At 44.1% G+C, this 21,376-nt stretch overlaps 1 protein-coding gene across 1 annotated transcript in view; it reads right to left on the bottom strand.

Moving 5' to 3' along the window:
* LOC146199033 (tyrosine-protein kinase JAK2-like) overlaps positions 1 to 21,376 on the bottom strand; it is a 63,689-nt gene that overhangs the window by 9,238 nt on the left and 33,075 nt on the right. Inside the window, exons 14-18 of the mRNA XM_084594515.1 lie at positions 18,287 to 18,671; positions 14,472 to 14,580; positions 12,290 to 12,494; positions 11,251 to 11,372; positions 5,107 to 5,276 (exon numbers count right to left, since the gene is read on the bottom strand). Of these exons, the coding sequence (XP_084450641.1) occupies positions 5,107 to 5,276; positions 11,251 to 11,372; positions 12,290 to 12,494; positions 14,472 to 14,580; positions 18,287 to 18,671 (991 nt within the window). The remainder of the gene's footprint in view (positions 1 to 5,106; positions 5,277 to 11,250; positions 11,373 to 12,289; positions 12,495 to 14,471; positions 14,581 to 18,286; positions 18,672 to 21,376) is intronic.

Here is a 21,376-nt window from a genome sequence, read left to right as displayed (position 1 = left end):
CATTATTCCCCTACCACGCCCTATCAGTGTAAGGTACTACATTATTGGGGACACTTAAGCTCATCATTTAAAAGGCCCATTGTCTACCCTCCGGTCGAAAATGTTTTCTTCCCCGGTGACTGAGACTTCGCCCCTAGAATGCAAGGAAAGAGTAACTAATAACGCAGTTACAGCCGCCGCAATCACCCGATTCTGTCAAGCTTCTCTCCTTCCGTTCCCTCGCAAAGGCTTTTCTTTCTCCTGCCCGAGGTCGTCTAGCCTCCGCAAGACAAATTCCCCTTCCTCCTCCGTGTTTGGCGGGAGCTGGAGCGTGGCACTCCGCGTGCGTGAAAAAAAAAAAAAAAAAAAACGGGCGAGGGAGCGCACGCCGCTGGATTCAGTCTGGCCGTGGCGAGGGAAAAGCACGCAGCGAACGGTAGACACCCATCCTTCTCCCGTCAGTCAGCGAGACGGACCAATGGATGTCGTTCTCGGGAAGTACGTCATAACTGTGGCTCGACGGGCCAGCGCAGGAAACGGGGAAGCTGGCTTCCCGAAGGAGAGCATGAGACCGCTTTGATTTGTATTTTCGTTGCTTTGTGGCGCGCGTGTCACTGTAGCATTTTGCACAGATTATCTCCGGTACCTGATCAAAACACTGGGCTCCTTTGCTTAAAAGGTCCTTCCCTGGACAGTGGCCCTTTAAGGGTATGACGCGAGAGCGTAAGCTACCAGCCCACGTATAAAATCACGCTTCAACCAAGCCGTATGGACGTGCCTGCGTGTTGTAGGGGTAACGAAAACGCAAACGGTTCCGGCAGGCTGATTCTGATATCACCCTCCCACATGAAAGGAGCGACCGGAGTTGGCAACTCCTGCCTATGGCATAGGAATAACGTAATTAAAAGGTCATGGCAGGTTGTTTTTTTATGAGGAGACCGTAGCTACGCCTCTTCACGGCATAGCTGCGGCCACCCGAGGTCGTGAAAACTTACCGCAGTGTAGTTTTCGCTACAAAATTAAAGGGGGTGTGATAACTTTTTTTTCCTTGCGAAGTGATAATAACAACAATTGGCCGCAAATGAAACTGGCCATTTTTGAAAAGTATAATATAATTTGAAAATCACTTTGGCTGCTTCAAATGAAAGACAAATGTTTTCGTGCAAAATGCAGCTATGAGAAGAAACAAATATGTTGTAAACAATTTTTGTTTTCACTAATTATCAGCATAATTTACCACACCTGTAAGGCTTAATTAACCACGGAGTAAGGTAAAAGAGGGGCGCCGACTCTGGCGTGTTGCAATGCATTCGGCATAGGCTGATTTTGCTACACAAACGCTGAGCCCATGTCCTGCGCCCAGCTTCCCCCCCTTTCTCTCTCCCACCGCTCCCCTTTCCTCGCCGATGCAGCTTTGAGCACACTTTCCTCCTCTCCCTATTTTCCTTGCAAAAAGAGTCAAATTGGCACACCACCTCTCGACACTGCTGAGAAATTAAATGTCCCTGGACTCGATCCAGGTGACCATGACAGTATCGTGGCCACGGGTGAAGAGCAGATGAAGTAACTTTGCATGTCGTCTGCTAGCCGGAAAACGCTGATGTGGAATTGTAATCATTGTTGGGTGTAGGCCACCTTTATCTTTTTTAAGACAAAGCTTCAGCAGCGTCATTTTCTTTCTTTGTCACCTGCATGTGCCCATGACAATGAATCCAGAGGCATGCAGATGACAAGCCACTCAACGAGATCACCGGTATGCAGACAGCACGGCGCACAGCAAAGCAGACGGGCGAGAGGTACATATACTCTGCATCCTTATTTCAATGCTGATGGTACGAAAGCACAAAGTAGATGAGAAGGTACTTTGTCGTTGGCTGTGAGTCAAGGTATCGCGATGAGGAAGTGTTTTGTCGTTGGCTGTGAGTCATATCGCAGAGGAAAAGAACAACTGTACCGGCAGAACGAGCATCGATCAGAAGGCACTCGATCACTCGGCTCCAGTAGTGGACCTTGAAGTTAGTAACAACCCCCTGGTCCATGGGTTGTAGCTTGGCAGTAGTTGTTGGGGTTGGGGAAAGAAACAAAATCTCAACAGCGCTCAAGTGTGCACTGACATGATGCAGAGTGCAGTTGTCAAGCAACATCTGCATTTTATGCTTCCTCCAGACCATCTCTTTGTCGAAGTCGGTTAGCCACTTGCCAAAAGTTTATCTCGCCATCCATTCTTTCTTGTTGCTAGCGCAAGTCACTGGCATAGAGAGCACCTTGGCAAAGCCACGCGGTTTCTTGACTTTGCCAATTACTAACAATCTTGCTTGTCCGAACCATACATATTGGAACAGATCAGCACTGTGATCCGGTTTTTGCTGGCTTTTCCTCCTACGCATTTGTCCATCTTGGCTGTGAGAGTTTTTGATAATAGCAGTTGGTAGAACAAGCCTGCATCGTCTGCATTATAGATGTCCTTGTTGGAATACGCAAGAATCCAATCGCAATGCATGGCCATCACTGCTGGAGCGATCCCTAATCAACGAAAGCAGCCTGCCCAATGATGTTTTTAGATGTAATGTGCCTCTTCTTGAATCTCTGGAGCCACCCATTTCCTAGCTGGAAGTCATTGTGACCGTGAGCGAAGCCCAAGTCCTTGGCCTTCACCAGCATGATGAGTCCACTGAGCGGGATGTTCTTTGATCGGGCATCCAACAACCACCTGTAATGCGAAGCTTCTATGTTGGCGTACGTGGCGCACCAGATCCTCTTTCAGTTCCTGCTGCCGACGTCGTCATCGAGAACAGCGCCATCTTGCAGCGTTTCCTGCTATCGTTAAGAGTGTGGACTGTGCAATTTCATACTTCCGTGTGCTGTCACTCCTGTTAACATTTCAGAACACTTCATCCAGAATGGTGTGCTTCGTCTTCAAAGACAACACCTTTCTCTTGTCTGTTGAGGTGCTGGAGCTTGTGAGACTCAACAGAGCCAAGAAATCAAAGATCAACAGCGGGCAACCAGGGTCGGGTCCGAGCAAGGGGGTAACTGAGTAGGTCTGTTGTCTAAAAATTGCCCAGGCGATGTCAGGGGTCATGAGATATCAAAGGTAAGAAGAGGAAAAAGGCAGGAAGGTGCAATGGCATCAGCAAGAGAAGCGCAAAGATTCACGAAAGCAGAGGAAACACTCCCAGAACTATTTCTCCCTGACTCTCTTTTTCTCACGGGCCCAGAACCGAGAGGACAGAAATTCAAGAACCGTGATTCGCCAAGTTAATTGCTGCTCCGTAACGTCACCAAAAATTTCTTTATTTCTTAATTTCCTTTAACCTTCCGTGCGGCCAGCTGGCTCGACAGGACGCCGCATCACGAAAACGACCAGCCAAGCAATACAGAGAAGCAACCTTTCGTTTTGCTGCAGAGCATTCGAGGCTGCGAATGCGACCGCTAACTAAATTTTATCCTTATTTTCTCACAAAAATTTGTCTGAAGACAAAAATCTTCTGATTGATACACCATATTTAATTTGGTACAAAATCACTTCGCAATCACCGCTGATGTGTATTTATTTACTTCCTTCGTTATGACAGCTATTTCACTACAACCGGGTTAGACTGAATTCTATGATAAAATAAACAGCACATAGCAACGCTCTCATGGTACACAATTGGTTATAACAATTAAACCTGGTCGCTGCGCCAACTCTAACAGAAAAAAGGACTCACAAATAGTACTGCAATCGCTTCAGCCACACCACACCAAGAAACGCCAAGAATAATAAAGACTGCGCCGGCACTTCATTTGTGCTAAAATCTCTATTTAGCTATTTGCAGCAGCTGGACGTCAACAAGATTGGCTTGAGGCGGTAAAAGATGACTGATTACGGGTTTCTGCCAGGAAATAAGTGAAAACTGCAAGCAAAGATCCCTTTATTAAACGTTCTCAATTTTGGGATGCTTTCTTTGTTTTTTTGGCTTAACACTTTCCTGTCTGCGGGAAAGAAGTGGATTTTGAGTGGTGTAATTAACTTTTTTTTTTTCTTTCACAAAACTTGCCTGGTACAGGAGTGTCTAGTATCATATTGTAGAGCAACATATTTATAATGTGATGAAAAAAAAAGAACTATCAGCAAAATATTGTAGTTGAAAGAAACACAAAAGCATCAGTTTCTTGACAAAAAAAAACATAATTTTCAAAATATATGTTTTTTTACAACAGGGACCAATGCAACATTGCAGCAAATTCCAGCTTTCTGTATACACTGTTCGTTGAGTTAGGGATGAAAACAGTAGTCGAGGTCGACTACGCCCTGACTCTCCTCTAGAGGAAAACACGACTCCCTGCGCTGCTGGCGGCAAGTAATACTGCCCAAAAGATGTTGTCACCCCGAAGACAACAGTTGAGACCTTCATAACAATGATCTCGTCTGATCAGCAAGCAGCAAAAGCAGAACTTTTCGTTCGGGGGCGAAAGCGAAACTTATTGGGGCACGGTTGTCGATGTTCCAGGTCGTTTTGACGTAGTTTCGCTGTCAGTGCTAAAGTCTGAAGAGCTGAATTCGTCTTCCGAGTCATCACTGCTGCTCTTCGCATTCAAAAACAAGCTCTTCGATGCGTCAGCTTCCGTGGAAACGCGCTGTTTCCGAGCAGCAGGACTACGCGACGATGCCATGATGTAATCAAGGAGCGCCGATCGCCCGACTCCGGAGACCATCTGGACGGGAGCGGCAGAGCAGAAAAAATAAAACCAAAAGTAAAACTGAGAAAAGGGTTCCTCTATTTCTCACGGAATGACACCACTTGTCAAGGAGCGCTTCAAAAGCAGAAAAATTCGAATCGTGAAGCCATGGATAGCAGGCTATCGATGGAAATAGGTGTGGACAGGAAAGTGTTAACCCTGTTATAACAATGGTATTTTCATGGTGCTTGGATATTGCTATAAATGCGTTTCTACTACCTCCCAAATGCGAGATGGACGCTCTACACCTCGTAAGAGAAGGTGCGGTACTGCTTTCCTTCACTCCCAGAAAGGTATGGTAGAAACGGTAACATTAAATAATAAGCACATCCTTTGGCCAGAACCGTGCTTTGTTCATTGTCATTGACTGAAAACACAAAATTGGGTCAAAAAAGGCTTTCATACCACTTCATGGGTAGCTTGCGGGTTTGGGTGCGAATGTAATAATAGTGGTTGACTGTGAACTGGGCGAGTCCGAAGTCACTGATCTTGACCAAATCTTCGGAGGCCACCAGGATATTACGGGCTGCCAAATCTCGATGTACTATGTGCTTCGCCTCCAGGTACTCCATACCCTGTGAAGAAAGAAAGTGTGAACAGTTCCTTCATAAATGCAACTCGACACAAACTTCGATCTCTTCGGTATAACACTGGTTACGCATAAAAATGCTTAAAGGCCCACTGTCCACCCTCCGGTCGAAAATATTTTCTTCCCCGGTGACTGTGAGACTTCGCCCCTAGAACGCAAGGCCGCAAAATGTTTTTGAAAAGAGTAACTAATAACGCAGTTACAGCCACCGCAATCACCCGATTCTATCATGCCTCTCCCCTTCCGTTCCCTCGCAAAGGTTTTTCACTCTCCTGCCCGAGGTCGTCTAGCCTCCGCAATACAAATTCCCCTTCCTCCTCCGCGTTTGGTGGGAGGTGGGGCGTGGCTCTCCGCGAGCGCGAAAAAAAAAAAAAAAAAAAAAACGGTCAAGGGAGCGCGCGCCGCTGGATTGTCTGGTCGTGGCGAGGGAAAAGCGCGCTGCGAGCGGTAGACACCCATCCTTCTCCCGTCAGTCAGCGAGACGGACCAATGGACATCGTTCCCGGTACGTACGTCATTGCTGTGGCCCGTCGGGCCAGCGCAGGAAACGGGGAAGCTGGCTTCCCAGAGGAGAACATGAGAGAGCTTTGAATTTTATTTTCGATGCTTTGCGGCGCGCGTGTCACTGTAGCATTTTGCACAGACTATCTCCGGTACCTGATCGAAACACTGGGCTCCTTTGCTTAAAAGGGCCTTCCCTGGACAGTGGCCCTTTAAGGGGAGAAGAGGGGATCACAGGCGCACATTTCTATTTTTCAACTTAGAGCAATAAAATTTGGCACAGTTGTTCGGAGTACAGTAAAAGCTCATTAATTCGACATCGACGGGACCGTGAAAAATTGTCGAATTATCGAATGAAAAAAAAAAAAAACAAAAACGAAGTGAGCCCCGAATGACATACCTTTATTTGGTAAGTAGTTAGTTATCACCATCTGTTTTTTCGGGCGTATTTGACCGGCGACAATAGCGCTAATCGCTGCCAGATGCTCCGTGGCATGCGCACCATCGGTAATCTGTTCGCAGAATTCTTCCAGAACGGACATCGCTTCTGCGGCATCTTTAACCGTGCGCTTCGACGGCGGGAGCAGCTGTTCACAATCATCATCTGATGAATTGCCGGTACTTTTAACTTCCTGAATTATGTCGTCCTCAGTCAGCTGTCCAGCGACTGCGACGCCATCATCGATGGTGATGTAATCAGCAAGCCGTCTTTTCCTTTTAGCATTGAAGCTTTCCCTGTCGAATGCCTCCAAGATGCTATTTTCATTTTTGACATACGTGGCCAAGGTTGTCCTCTTCACTCCATACTTGTTCATCACGTCTTGGCGTGAAACGCCGTCCTTGATCGCCTTCAATATTTGCACTTTTGTGGCCAGGTCCTTCGTTTCATACTTAGGCCGCTTTGCTGGTGTCGCCATCGCAGCAGCACTCAGCGTCAAGATGCGCAGGCACAGCACTCTATACACACACGCAGCACAGTAAACACGTAGGCGAAGCGTGACCGTAGATGCAAAAAGCATGTGGCGACGACACACGCTGCGGGTAGCTGCGGCGTCATTCTGCTGATGGCAATGACAGTGCGGATGGCGTACGCTGCCTTTTTTTCTTTTTTCTCAGCTTCACACTAGCGCCGCTCTTGGCAGTGTCTTTTTTTTTTTTTTTTTCCCCCTTCCGCAGTGATATGCGAAATGGCGGGCTACGGGGCTATGAAGCTACGTCGAATTAACCGACGCACGGCAAAATTTGGTCGAATTAACGAGAGTTTTGCCCCATAGACTCCTATGTATAACTGGAGGGACCTCGTGTGCACGTCGAATTAACCGATTGGCCGAATTAAAGGGGGTTGAATTAACGAGCTTTCACTACTACCAAATAGCCAGATATAAAAACTGACACTGATATCTCCAATAGGCTTTTTATCATTGTTTATATGTTGTTCCCACGTTGCCTACTCGCGGAAAGCATAACAAGGCAACAAAATGCGCTTGGTCTAAACCCCGGTGTTCACAGCTTTTTAAATTTGCTCTCTCTTTTGAAAGGACACAGTATGCATCTTCTCTTTATGCTTAAATTGTATCATGTCCTAATTACTGCGTAATAAAAAATGTTAGCCTAAATGGAAAATAGAGCTTTCTTGATACAAAGCACCTTAACCAATTACAGGAAAGCAAACATCATTCAAATCTCTGCACCTATTGCTGTGCTATGCTTTCTGCAAGCAAGGTGATAAGCTCAAAACATATCTGAGAAAACAAGCCTGAAAGTTCTAAACTAGCTTATGTATATTACACTGTATACATATTTATTTGGAGCATACAGAGTTTGTGTATACATGATATATTTCAGTGCAGCACGGAAGGAATGCTGTAGATGCTTAAAAGTATTTTCTAAAATCAAAACTTTTTTCCCAATTTTTACGATATGATCCCCCATTGCCCCCCTTAAGGCACTATAAAAAATGCTCTGCAGACGTTTATAGCACATGCGACCGTAACTACAAACAAAATTGCAAGCTAAAAACCTTGGATATGGAATGATCTTGCTCATATTGTAAAAATTAAGAACACTGCAATACCGAAGAAGTAAAAATTTACAAATTCATATTAGCACTGCAAATTGCACGAAACAAACTGCAGTGTCCTCTTGAACTGAAACCTTATCATCATTGGTGTATTCCACCACGTGACAATGTCCCAGTATAATAATAATAATATGCCGTTAGCCCTGATACAGGCATCCCTGTCTATTAAGTGTTTCGTTCATGTGGCTGGCCACAAATTGTTTGCTAATGGTGAATCCAGCTCACCATGCGTTTCTGTTTTCTTTTTTTTGGCACTATGTGTGCAGTTTGCAGTGGGCAGGGTACACCCAACACAATTTTCTGTTCAATTGGCAGATTTGGTTTGTGGGGTTTAACGCCCCAAAACGACTCGGGCTATGAGAGACGCCGTAGTGGAGGGCTCCGAAAATTTCGACCACCTGGGTTTCTTTAACGGGCACTGACATTGCACAGCACACGGGCGCCTGGCTTTTCGCCTCCATCGAAAAGCAGTTGCTGCGGTCGGGATTCGATCCCATATCCTTGGGCACAGTAGTAGTGCCCTAACCACTGCGCCACCACGGCGGGGTAGTTGGCAGATTGAAGTACAGGTACAAAAAAACTTGTGTTTCTTTTTCTGGTTGAAAGTAGGAACTGCACTGCAGACAATACCATCAGCAGTGGCACTGTGACCCATTCAGGTGACTGAAATTATAGGCTGGGTAGGTTCCAGTGATGGTGTGGAAGTGAAGTCGATGGCAGTAATAACTGCCTTGACAATGCATTAAAATATAAAGACAGAGAGGACTGTCACCAACAACAGTAAGTGGTGCTGAATTCGCTTGAAGAAACCCTCCTCCCCAACCTACCCAGGTTCACCGTCAAAAGAACAGCCTGTCTCACATGTAACGTGGGCTTTCTGCTAGTGTTCAGTGTCCTTTGAGGACATTCACTGACCTTTCCTCTGAAGTTCTACATTTCTGCTCAGTTCCCTTACTTGGTAATTCTCTTCTCTCCAAAGTACACGTGCACCAAAAGCTCGCCGTATTAAAGGCAAACAAAGTTTATATGCTGGTTTTGTGTTTCTGACGAAGCATATTTCCTGAAGTAAACGAAAATGATCACTTGGTGCACATTTTATTAAATAAACGTCTGTTTATGGGTTTGAGTGCATCATGTGTTTGCCACGCTTTATAACGGTTTATAGTACTCTCTCAAATGTGCCCTTTGATATAAAGCAATGCTTCCTTCAAATCACCAACAAAAAGCTTTCAATGTCACTATACCATAACAGTTTTGTATGTGGGAACTTAAATGAATGCTATATGCTATACTAAAACTGTCTCACTGCTGACAGGTAATTGAGATTATATATATTAGTTTGCAGATTATCCCTTTTGCCAATGTGCAATTGATATTGCACTCTATTCATGCTTTCCAACCAGTGCATGTACTGATTGAAAACGTTTTTAAATTCCTGATAAAAAGTTTTCAACGTTCAAACAAAATCACTGCAGAATTATGCACCACTGCACTGAAATTGAAAAAATTATGCCATTAAAGTTCAGGTCCTGACCCCTTTAATAAAGAGCATGAAAAAATATTTGCTCCTTGAAGGGGTGCTAAACCTAGTTCAGCAACATTGACAAGTAAACTGACGGCCAATATAAGTGTAAATATAGTAAATATAATGTAAATGTAAATGTAAATATAGTAAACATAATTTAAATATATAAGCAAACTTTAGGATTCATGAAGGTAGCGAGTTGTGCTACCTTCACTAACACCTTGATCCCACATAGCAGAATACTATAAGAAGGAAGGTAGGCAGCGTTGGCCCTGCGGTGTCACTCTGTCATTTCTCTTGTGACACACTATTCTAAAGATGCGAAGAAATAAACTTTACCCCATGCAAGGGGCCCGAAGTGGGCGCCAGGAAGTACAGATTGAGAAAATTTACAGCATGCAAGGGGCCCGAAGTGGGCGCCAGGAAGTACAGATTGAGAAAAAAAAAGGTGCATTACAAACAATAAAAAGTGGAACTGCACAGAAAAGGAATCCATAGGCATGAAGGAAGAAAAACAAGAATGGCTAAACTAGGCTACAACTTAGTTTAAAGTATTTAGTAAGAGCTGTGATGACCTTCCCAATCTTCTACCCTTCTTGTCCTCATTCTGCTTTGGCTCTTTCTCCTTCCCCTTGCTCTTCTTTTTGTCTTCTTTCACTTGTGTCCCTCTGCTCTGTTTCACTTCTGTCTTCTTCTTCCTCATTTTCTTTTTCTACCTCTCTCTAATGGCTTGGCTTGCATTTTGCCTTCCAGGTTACTACACTAAAACTATCTTTTTCTTTCTTCAATTCATGTCTTTTATCTTGGTACTCTCTCTCTCTCTTGGCATGCAGATTTATAGGGCAACTATTACTACAACAGGCTTTGGTTACACCACCACTCAGGGAAGGATAGCAATATGAGCTGCAGTAAAAAAAGTACAACTGCGAGGGAAAACACACTTTGCGCCTGCGCTGCTAGCCTTGACATCAAAGTGCCTTCTTTCTGAAGCATCATATTCAATGCCTCCATGGTTGCTAGGTACCTGATCTTCCAGGATCTCAAAACATGCCAGTAAAAACCACAATCATGCTGCCAGGTTACTACATGGCAACTAGACTATGCATAAATGCTCCGATTTTACAAGTATCTTACATTTCCTAAATTTATGTACAAGTAAATCAAAACAAAACACTGTTAATTAAAACTCATAATGTTAAAAAGTGCAATTATCAAGCTATATCTTGGTATATCCCATTTTGAAAATATTTTGCTTGGAGAAAAAAATTTCAAGAATACATTAAAAGAAACTTATTTTTCAGATAAGTGTGTCAAGAAACTTTACCATGACAGGTCTTTGAATTATCTTTTCAAACTTTAAGTGGCTAGTTTCAAAATAAATTGAAACCATTTCGTTTGTCCCAAACTTTTTAAAACAATGTTTTGCAAAGAAACATTACCTTGTCAACACAATTTTTTTTTAAATCAAACTTTGGTTTGTGTTTAGCAATTTTCTTGTAATATTCACACTAGGTATTTGTGTTAAAATAAATGACCTGAGAAGGCATGTTCTACTGCTTTTTTTTTCGCATACGTTATGTTCTCAAAAAAAGAAAAAAAAAAAGAGACATTCTGTCTGAGAACTTTTAAAAGCGAATTGATTTTTCCCATGGTACAGAAAGAGTTAAACAGATAAATTTTCAGTCACAAACAGAAACAATCATGAACACCAATTTCCGCACTTCTACAGGATATGTTACAAGTGAACTGCCTTTACAAATGTGTTACATATTCATTCGATGCAGGTCATGTGTCGTTGGGACGATAAGAAAAGTGGAATGTAAAACAATCCTGCAAACATATATGGTCACTCACATTGGCAATATCCTCGCTGTACTTGATGAGCTGTGGATGAGTAATCCTTTCCCGGTATGTCTGCAGGTATGTCAACAAGGAGCCCATTTCCAGAAACTCCATAACGAGCATCATTTCAGGCTCTGCGCATTCAAGAGACAAAGTAAGAGCAAAGAATGTCAAAAGAAGTCCACCTACACCTACGTTTGCCAACCCAACCCAGTAAGGGATAAGGGAAGCACATGACACAGTGCACCAAGACGTTCAAAATGTCACCGCCACCTTTACGCCCCTGTTAGAGGGGATATCAAAAGAATTTACTTTATTTCAGGAAACATTTGGAAGAATCTCTTTTGGCCTATAATAAGCCAACAAATAGAGAAAATCATAACACAACAGAACCTTGATGGTTTTATCACGACGGTCGATACCAACTACCACGCCGGGGTGGCGCAGTGGTTACGGCGCTCGATCACTGTTCCCAAAGACGCGGGATCGAATCCCGGCCTCGGCGGCCGCTTTTCGATGGAGGCGAAAAGCAAGGCGCTCGTGTGCTGTGCGATGTCAGGGCACGTTAAAGAACCCCAGGTGGTCGAAATTTCCGGAGTCCTCCACTACGGCGTCTCTCATGGCCTGAGTTGCTTTGGGACGTTAAACCCCACAAAGCAAACCAAACCAAACCGATACCAACTTTGGGAAGACACAAATTTGTAGACTTTACAGGCAGGAGACCACTGTTTAGAATGTACACAATTTTTGGAGCTCCAAACAGTCATAGCAAGCAATTAACTTGGCAAAAGAAAAATCATTGATATGCATGAGCAGCCGAGCTCATACAGGTCACATTATTTTGACCCAGAAGGCCATGCAGGTGCAGCAGTGAGGCAGCAACAAACAATCAAAAGTCATTCAGTGCTCCAAGAGTCACCGGGTGAATATTTTTGTGCTCTAATGAATTTCCTTACAGAAGGCAAGCAGCAATCACAACAGACGGCTTTTCCACAGTGCAGTCCCCTATGGTTCGTACAGCTGGGAACAAGCACCCGTGATGGAAGCATACCTTCAACAAGGCCCTTGATCTCAACAATGTTGGGATGTCTCAGGCTCTTCATGATTTCAATTTCTCGCTGCAGGTCCCGGAGGCCTGACTCGGTCTGGAAGGACTCGAGCAGAGATGTCTTGCGCATGCACTTGACCGCGACCACCTCCTCTTGCAGGCCAGCCCACTTCTTAAGGGAAGCAGCGTACACTTCGCCAAAGAAACCCTGCAAACACAGCCTTATTTAACACTTCATGCACTTATTGACAGAGGCTCGAAGCATAAACACATTGACAAGCTAATGGTTTGAGGTATAAGAGAAACAAGCTCGCAGCTTATTCCTGCCGGCTGAAATATCAAATGGTAGTCTGCTTGTAGCCACGACCACATTATTATACGTGGGGCCTGTAGGTTTATGCGCCTCTGCTTATGGAAGCTTGTGCAAGTCATAAGCAGTTTTCGAAAAAAAGCAAAATGAAAAGCTTCAGCTCGGCTAGGTGCTCGTGCCCCAGCTCATACCAAGAAAATCACTACTATACGTCCGATATACTATGCTTGACACAAGATTAAATATGTCTTAAGAAAAGAGAACGCCGACCAAAGGTTGTTAAGGAGTGATCAAGGCTTCCGTATGGAAGCCGAAACGTCTGTTCTTCGTAGTAAAACCTCGTTACAAGAGACACTCAAGGCACCCGAAAATGATGTCTCTTGTAAGCAAGGTCTCTTGTAACCAAAAATTATAAAAGCACTGTGTTGATCAGTTTACTGCACATTGGCATATAAATGCATTCACATGCATTAACAGGTAATTGTTCAGGAAAGCTTAAAGAAGTTATCCATACTAGTATGTATTTTTGCAAGTGCAGAGTGTATTCCTTCCCAAATTCCGGAGGTAAAGCGCTTCACTTTGCAAGCCTTCCTGTTGCTCTAATACCTTTGAATCACTCTTACATGCTCGTCACCCTTAGATGCTGACACTTTTCTTCTGAAATGTCCTCGTAGTCACCCTCTGTGGCACATATGCCATTTACTTGCGCGAGAATTGCACAGTCTGAAAGCTCTTCGGGAGCACACAAGATCCACATCTGCAGATACGAATTCCTCAAAACATTATGGTACCTCAGCAGTCTCTTGGATGCGCGCCCATGCTTCATCTTCAAGGAAGCTTTCTACAGTATCCATATATGGGCCCTCTTACATCATGTCACCACATTTAAAGCCTGCTTGTCTGAAACAGTTTTTCACAGCTTCACTTCTCAGTCGATTCCAGATGCCTGAAATCACCTGAACATGAAACTTCGCATCAATTACTATTGCACAGTCTTGCTGCCTGTCGAGCTGCAGGCGTTCTGCCAACCTTGATATGTACAACTTGACAGAGTGCACAATGTCTTTGTCTATTAGTTGAAGTTAGGGTGCGGAGTTTGGAGGGAAAAAGTAACTTTGGTGGCTTTGAGCACGAGAACTTTGGTGCTGCAAGAACCATTGTCCACAAAGAGACATCAGGATTATGAGTTTTCATCTTGTGATCAAATTTTAACAGCAAGGAGTTAAGAATGCTGGATATAATTCATGCATCTTGATTAGTTTCGTAGGTGACAGTAATGTGATGCCAGTGGCTGAAACAATGGGGTCGTTTTGATCTTCCAATGATGGGGAAGCACTCCTTTTCAGTTCCTGACATATACAACAAAAAAGATTCTAATATGGAACAGAATTTAGCTGAGGGAATCTGAAGTGCATCATGTACAAGTTGGTATGTTTCAGCTGCATTGCATGGGCACACCTGGGTTGTGTCTCTTCTAAATAGTGAAGATTTTACTCCAGGGACCTGAAAAAGTTGTCCTTAGTAACTGAGTGTCTCTTGTAACCATGTCCCTTGTATGCAATGTTGTTAACATGGCAGACATAGGAAAACCAACCAAACCATTTTTAAATGTCTCTTATAACCAAGTGTCTCTTGTAACAGTGTCTCTTATAACGAGATTTAACAACAGCCTTTGGTCGGCGCTCTCTTTTCTTAATACATGAATCTACTACCCGACTAGACGAGTTTTCGTCAAACGTTAGATTTCAAGATTAAACATGAAGCATCTGAATATCGTACAGAGGATGCACAGAATACGAGTGAACTGGCACGGTGAATTGTGCATGGTAGATGAAAAGGCAGAAGCTCCATTTCCAGCCGGCAAGGAGGGCTTACCTGACCGAGTGGCTTCCCTTTTATTAGCTGCTGACTGTCGATGACCCACGGTGATCCAGACACTTCTGCCAGGGGTGATGTGTTCCCAAATGAAATGATGTTATCTGCACTGGGAGTTGGCATGGGTGGAGTACAGTTAATGAGTGGCGTTACTTCTAACAACTGTCAGGACAACCTCACAAGCACTCGCAAGCAGTTTTCAAATGACAAAAAGCCTTACCTTCACCTAACAAATAGAATACACACATGTATTCCCTATCCTTAAGGGGGGGATGCGAGGCTAAAATCACAACTTTCATCTAAAATAATGTTTTTTTAAATTTTAGGTGTTTCAAAGTTACGCATGTATTGAAAAAACTTCTGACAAAGTTTGGTTGTCACCTGCGCAGTAAAAAAAATTAAAATTAATCATTTTTTTTTTTTGCGAGATGGGCTGCACTCACCTCCGAAAAGCACGTATGAACACTGATTTCAAGATGCAACTGCGTAGCGGGCAAGATACTGAACATGGAGTGTATCCCCAAGTTAGAATGCTTGTTTTTTGCGCTCTCTAGAAAAAAATGATCTGCTGTCAAGAATACAGCAGGCAACTAAATAAAAAAAAGAGAGAAGGCTTATTTTGGGACATGGCAACAGCAGATTTCAGAAGCTTTGATTGCCTAAAATGCAGCACACAACTTTCAAACACTGTTTTCGCACCACTGGGAGCCTGGCTAACCAAAGTGTTTGACAAGTCGGCAATAAAATATTGAGCCTAAACAAAGAGGCATGCCCAGCAAGCAACCAAGCAACCGCTGGACAGCCCTAAAGTTGAAAAGAAAAAGGAGGCAACTCAAAGCAATCGCTGCACAGCAGTCATATTGAAAAGGACAGACCAATATATGCACAAAGCCCCTTTGGTTTATTCATTTAGGTCATAAATTCAAATAACATGCTTCTAAATCTTTGAACTCGTTTTTCTCAGTTCGCACTTTTTGCCAGAGCACAACCATTAGGAAAAGTAGCATTTCCAAACTCATTCGCCAAAGACTGCTTCTTTCAAGGTGGTTGCTTGACCAAAGTTTCGTTGGGAACAAGATAAGGTACGTTTTGAATTCCCAGTTATTCTCTAAGAAAAAAGGTTATCCAATCTGTGACATGCAATCACAACATAAAAATGAAGTTTGTTTTTAAAGTGCCCAGATATTTAGAATAGTGTTGTAAAGAACCCACAATTGTCCTTATCCTGCACAGTGAAATACCTAGAAGTTATCCAAATATAAATGGTAACTACAGCCAAACCCGGATATATCGAACCAGTGGCGTTTCCAGGGTTACCGCACCCGGTGCAGAGGCGCGGCATGCCACTTCTTAATGCCCGGTCATAGCTTAAGTTAAGCCACATATTCAGCACGACGACAAGGATGAACAACTCTCACACACAAAAAAAAATCTGCTGCTTATTAGCGTCCGCAGCCTTCATAGCTTACGCGCCGCATGTTCAGCCCGACGACAAGGATGGGCTACTCTAGCAAAAGAAAAATAACATTGCCGCTTATTAACATCTGCAGCCGCCATAGGGGAGAAAGCCTGGGCCAGGGGGCGTTGCACCACTCTGTGCGTCAGCGCCCTACATGAAGACCTCGGCAAAACCTCCGCGCTGTGAGGCCGTGTCGTCTCTGCTCCGCGCTGCATTCAAGCGCGTGTTTGCGCGCACGGTTTTTTCTCTCCTCCTCCAGCCGCATTCTGGCCGCCATTGCATTCCAACAAAGGGGGCAAAAAAAAAAAAAGATGTGAATGAAAAAATGATGCTGCGCTTTTTAGCAAAACTTGTGTGGTAAATGGTAACTGGGTGGTTGTCGGCCGCCTTATTTTTAAATCAATCATTGTATTCTCATACGCAATCCTGCTTCCAGAGCTAAAACACAGCACACTTGCTCGAGCAGATGACTACACATGATTGCAGAGGGTGGCTGTAGAACTATGAAGATAAAGGTCTCCCTGGAGAACTGTCTCCCCGGCGCCGAAAGACGTCACGCATTTCTTCGGTGTTCGTCTCGTAGAGAGAGAAAACTGCCGCAAAAATAGCATGCCTCGGCTTCTCGTCAGTGACCCAGGTCGTTAGAAACCCCTCATCGTTAAAGGTAAATAGGTAATTTATTTCGAATGACTGTGCCGCAGCAACAAACTTCCCCTTGCTGCTGTCGGCACGAACCAAATTTGGGTAAGGCGGCATGCTTTTGTGCCTTTGTAGGGAACACTTCCAAAATGCGCCGAAAACAGGCACCATGGCGCCGGTAGCATCCTTTGTAGTTGCTACCCTGCTGAAGCGAATGGGACATTATAGGTGGCAATGTTTACTTTCTTTGACCTTGTTGGGGGCTTGAATGGGCGCCTTTCAACTGAGCAGTCACAAAGGGGAAAGAAGCTCCCCAACCGGCGCCCAGAGCACTCATTGCTGTATACACGCTGTCAATGATTCTCCATGAGAAGGTTGGACCCTTCATTCTCTGAACAGCATGGACAGAAACAACGGGGCTTCCACATTATTATTTACTCTCCCACACCTTGACAACACAAGAGTTGCCGCTTCAAGTCCGTCAAAATACCTGTCACTTGCCTCTCGCCTTCGAGAGTGAATCCGCGTTCATTTTTGTTTTTTTATGTCTAAGCTTGCCAACAAACGCTCCTTGAAAATAATGCTTGCGGCGATCAATTAATCATAAATTCTCGCTTTCGAAAGCACCGATAAAAACAGTTTCCAACCAGCCTCTTTGTCAGCGGAGGGAACCGAAAAAAGCAAAAATAAGAAACCACACTGGCGAGGAGCGCTGGCTTTGCGTGCACCTGCACGCGACTTTTCGCCCTCCTCTTCATACTCCTTCTCCTACTCCGCGTGCATGTGCAGCTGCGCCTGGAACACGCTCTCGCACGAGCGGGCTGCACAGAATCCAGAGAGCTGTGCGCTGCGCGGCCGCGGCTGTGTCTAGGTTTTGTAGTTCTTCCCCGCTCCGCCAGAAACAGAGCACTGGCGTAGTGGAGCAAACTCCAGATTGGGTTCCCTATAGCTTATGCTATGCCGCACGTTCAGTATGACAACAAGGATGGTAGGCTCAAGGGGATATTCCGGATATCTAATACTTTCAAGGGGATATTCCGAGAGTTCGATATAACCAAAGTTTGAATTATCCGGGTTCGACTGTACATCTTTATTAGTTTTGAAATAAAAGTTTTCTTCAGCTTAATTACTCGTTATGACAGTTACATCTTTATTTCTATTTGGGCTAAAGTGATGAAACTTAGAATATATTCTAATAAGAGGAAGATAAGCCATTCCTGAACATTTTATCGAAATTGGTGCAACAGTTCAAAAGTTGACCCTTTAGCCCTGCATCCCCCTTAAACACTGAACTGCTTAGACATTTTAACCACATAGAAGCCATAAAGAAACTTAATTTTATTGTGGCTAGTGGGTGGAAGGTGGTGGTGGTGATAAGTTGCATTAAGTGCAGGTTGCCCACACAAGAGCACAATGCCCCATTTGATACTTCATTCCATATCTAAGCAAGCTATGTGAAAATTTTCGTTCTTAGGGACACTAGTGACCACCAGAACTTCTGCATTAGTGTACATCAAACTCTGCACAAAGTGGGGCATTATGCTCAAAGCTGCATATTTGGACTCGTGCACTGCAGAAAAAAATACAAAAGCCAAAAACAATTCGGTCATTTTTTTGTAGCATTCATTAAAGAAGCAGTAGATATAAACGTGTTTATGTTCAATTACTTTTCAGAGCAAGAAAGTAAGGAGGATGGGGGCTAGTGCAGTAGACTTACTTCTCCTCCAAGCTGACCAAGCTTTCGACGTCAATGCATGTCCCGATGTCTGACTGGAGCGTCCCCTCTGACTGAACTGTCGATGTTGAGCAGCTCGAAAGGTTGTCGTAGCTAACTTCTGAGGAATGCAGGCGGAAAGGATTCTTGCCCCACTTGAATCCCCGCCTCTGTGAGAGGGCTTCACTGGTTGAAGCAGCAGACAGTCCGATGGGTGCATGATGTTGTCTGATTGCCTCAAGCTTCCGGTTGGCCTCGGCTGATGGAAAAGGCGGAGGCGAAGGCCTTTTTCCCAGCATTGGACTTGCCGAGTCTGCAGGAGGCCCAGTTGGTGAAGAGGACTGGGGGTAGACTGAGGCATATGAATGACTCCGCCTGGAGTTGTAAACTGTGGAGAAACACAAGGGTGTCGATATCAGCAAAACAAAAGCTTGCTCTTGAGAGCAAAAGCCTTACATGAGCTCTACTCGGCACTGTTAAGGATAGCAGTCAATCAGTGGTCCTTAAATATGAACTGTATACTGTCAATCCCAGATAGCATATCAAATAATTGGTTTACAGGAAGGGAAAGGCGCAGTATCTGTCACACTTGTAGCTGTGGAAACCAGAACCACCCCCACTGTAAGGGAAGGGAGGAAGGTGGGAGTGAAAGTGGAAAGAGAGAAAGGGGAGCCATAGTGGAGGTCTACGAAATAATTTCATCATGCACTAAGTGCGGAGAGAAAGCCGACCTTAATCATATCGTGTGGGATTGCTGAGAGGACCCGCCTCCCAAGGCTCTCATAGAAGCTCCCTAACTTGAATCCTGGGAGGAAGTGCTGCGTAACGCGAGACCCGATATACAATTGGCGCCGTAAACCGCGCTGAAGAAGTCGCCGCAAGCCACCAGCTAATGGCCACTTCGCTCTTCCACTACTCCCGACAATAAAGTTTTTCTCTCTCTCTCTCTCTCTCGACCACCTGAAGATCTTTAACATGCGCTGACATTGCACAGCACACGGACGCTTCTGCATATCAAACTGAAATACCGTAATAAACCGTAAAAACCTGCATACAATATGAACCCACATATAATATAAGGCGCAATTTCAGATAGCAAAAAACAGACAAAAAAGTTAAAGATCACCAAAGTGTAGATTTGCACTAAATTATGCAATTGTTCAGTTGCTCCCCTTCTTGCGCCGACATTCTCAGATGGAGAAGAGCAGCTCACATTCGCAACGACAACCATGGAAGCCACATGGTTCTCCGGTAGTTATAAAACTAGTAGGCTGCTTTCAGCTCGGACATGGGATGGAAGCGCACGAGCTGCCGGCCATCATGTGCCACATTCGCACCTGTTCGCGTCAGCACCGCAATGCAGACGCGTGGCATGTGCATCCAGGAAGCGTTCTTAGATTCAGGGTTTTCGCAGTTGTTGTTGTCCAGTATGTTTATCGTCTGCCGAGAGTCCCTTGCTGGAGACATCTTTTAGCAGAAACTCTCTTTATGTACCTTAAAGCGCGTTCGGTATCCCGCATTTCTTGAAATGTGCACCTGACGTTCTCCTTGGAAATACTAGTGAAGTATTCATGATTCGGCTGCGGGGCGTGGCTAGCATGGCTGGAGAGGCCCGTGCAATGGGCTGAGTAATCCTTTCTCCATCCCTATATTATGAGAGTTGTGATCATCATACTTCTGCTCACGTGTGCGCCACTGGCACCGTGGTTGCAAGGATCGTTGGTCAGTGTGGTGAGATCAAAACCACTGAAACAGTCAGTCGATGCCACCACTAGATAGCACCTCCTCTTGCTAGAAGTCAGATTCTCATGGCACTGATTAATAATGCGGCTGGAACTGTGAGTTTAGGCTGAAATTTGCTTGTATCCATATACGTAGTATTACGCGAGACGGAAATCTGACACAATAAAAGTGGGAAAAAAAGCCTCATACTCTATGTGGGTTTTTACGGTACTCTGATAGTACTACTATATCTATATAATTCTATATACAAAACATGGCAATAAATATGGCAATAATAGGGCAATATGGCAAATATGGGTATGCAAATGCAGCAAAATGAGCGCTGCCAGCTGGGCCATGCAGTCAGCCTGGCTCCGAGGGCAATAACTTGCTAGGGTGTGCGAATATTCAAAATTTTGAAAACGAATCGAATACGGTTTTTTATCTGCTCCATATTCATATTAAGAAAACTGATATTTCGAATTTTCGTTAGAATTTTTTTTTAAATTGCCAAATATACTAAAAATTTACTAAACCACCACAGTTTCATTGCACTGTGGGCTTCACTGCAATGCTTGACCGCATTGACTGTGCAGTGAAACATCCTCAAAATACGACAAGGTCGCTTTGCGAAGAGGGCCTTCCCGACAGCGCATGCGTATACAGCTTGTGTATATGTGGAATCATGTATAAATGTATACCGGAATTTTCAGTACGGTATATGCTTCTGCACAATGCTAGTTTAATTTTGTTTGCAAATACCACGTGAATTCTAAAATAAACCAGGCAAACAATGTTTGCTATTTTTAAAATTTGTTTTTTACTGATAAGGTTAATTTTTTTTTACTGATAAGGCATTTGGCATTCAATGGCATTTTTTTTCCCATATTTGCATTCGATACACATTATCAAATATCAATGTTCGCACACCCGCAGAGATAAGTGATCGTAGGATTGCCAGTATGAGAATCGCCAATTGCAAGGTTGTGGCATACAGTTCGATATCTGAACGGGAGTTTGACAAACGCAAACGACGTGGAGATACTTTTGCACGAGATTTTCAAGAAGGATATTCTGACATTTCGATATAAGCGATAATTCCATATAGCTTGGGTTGATGACTATCTTTTTCAGTCATCTAGGACACCTGCACATAACCTAAAGCTATTACTGATCAGTGGAGCCTAGTTTTTGTTGGCTTGAAAAAAAACCCACTAGAATGCACAGCCACAAAACAAGCTCCAATAGCAGCTATAATTGGCAGCATGACCTATCCCTGAACTGCACAGTCACCAAAATAGGTGTTCAAGGGGTTCAGGACATTCAAAATAGAAAGCCATTGCTTTAGGCCATGTTGTAGAACAAATATTG

This window comes from Amblyomma maculatum, chromosome 2 (genome assembly GCF_055883805.1).
Source record: "Amblyomma maculatum isolate TAMU_Amacu chromosome 2, ASM5588380v1, whole genome shotgun sequence".
Lineage (NCBI taxonomy): Eukaryota > Metazoa > Arthropoda > Arachnida > Ixodida > Ixodidae > Amblyomma > Amblyomma maculatum.
The sequence above is the reverse complement of the archived record's forward strand: the minus strand, read 5'-3'. Positions and strand labels throughout refer to the sequence as shown.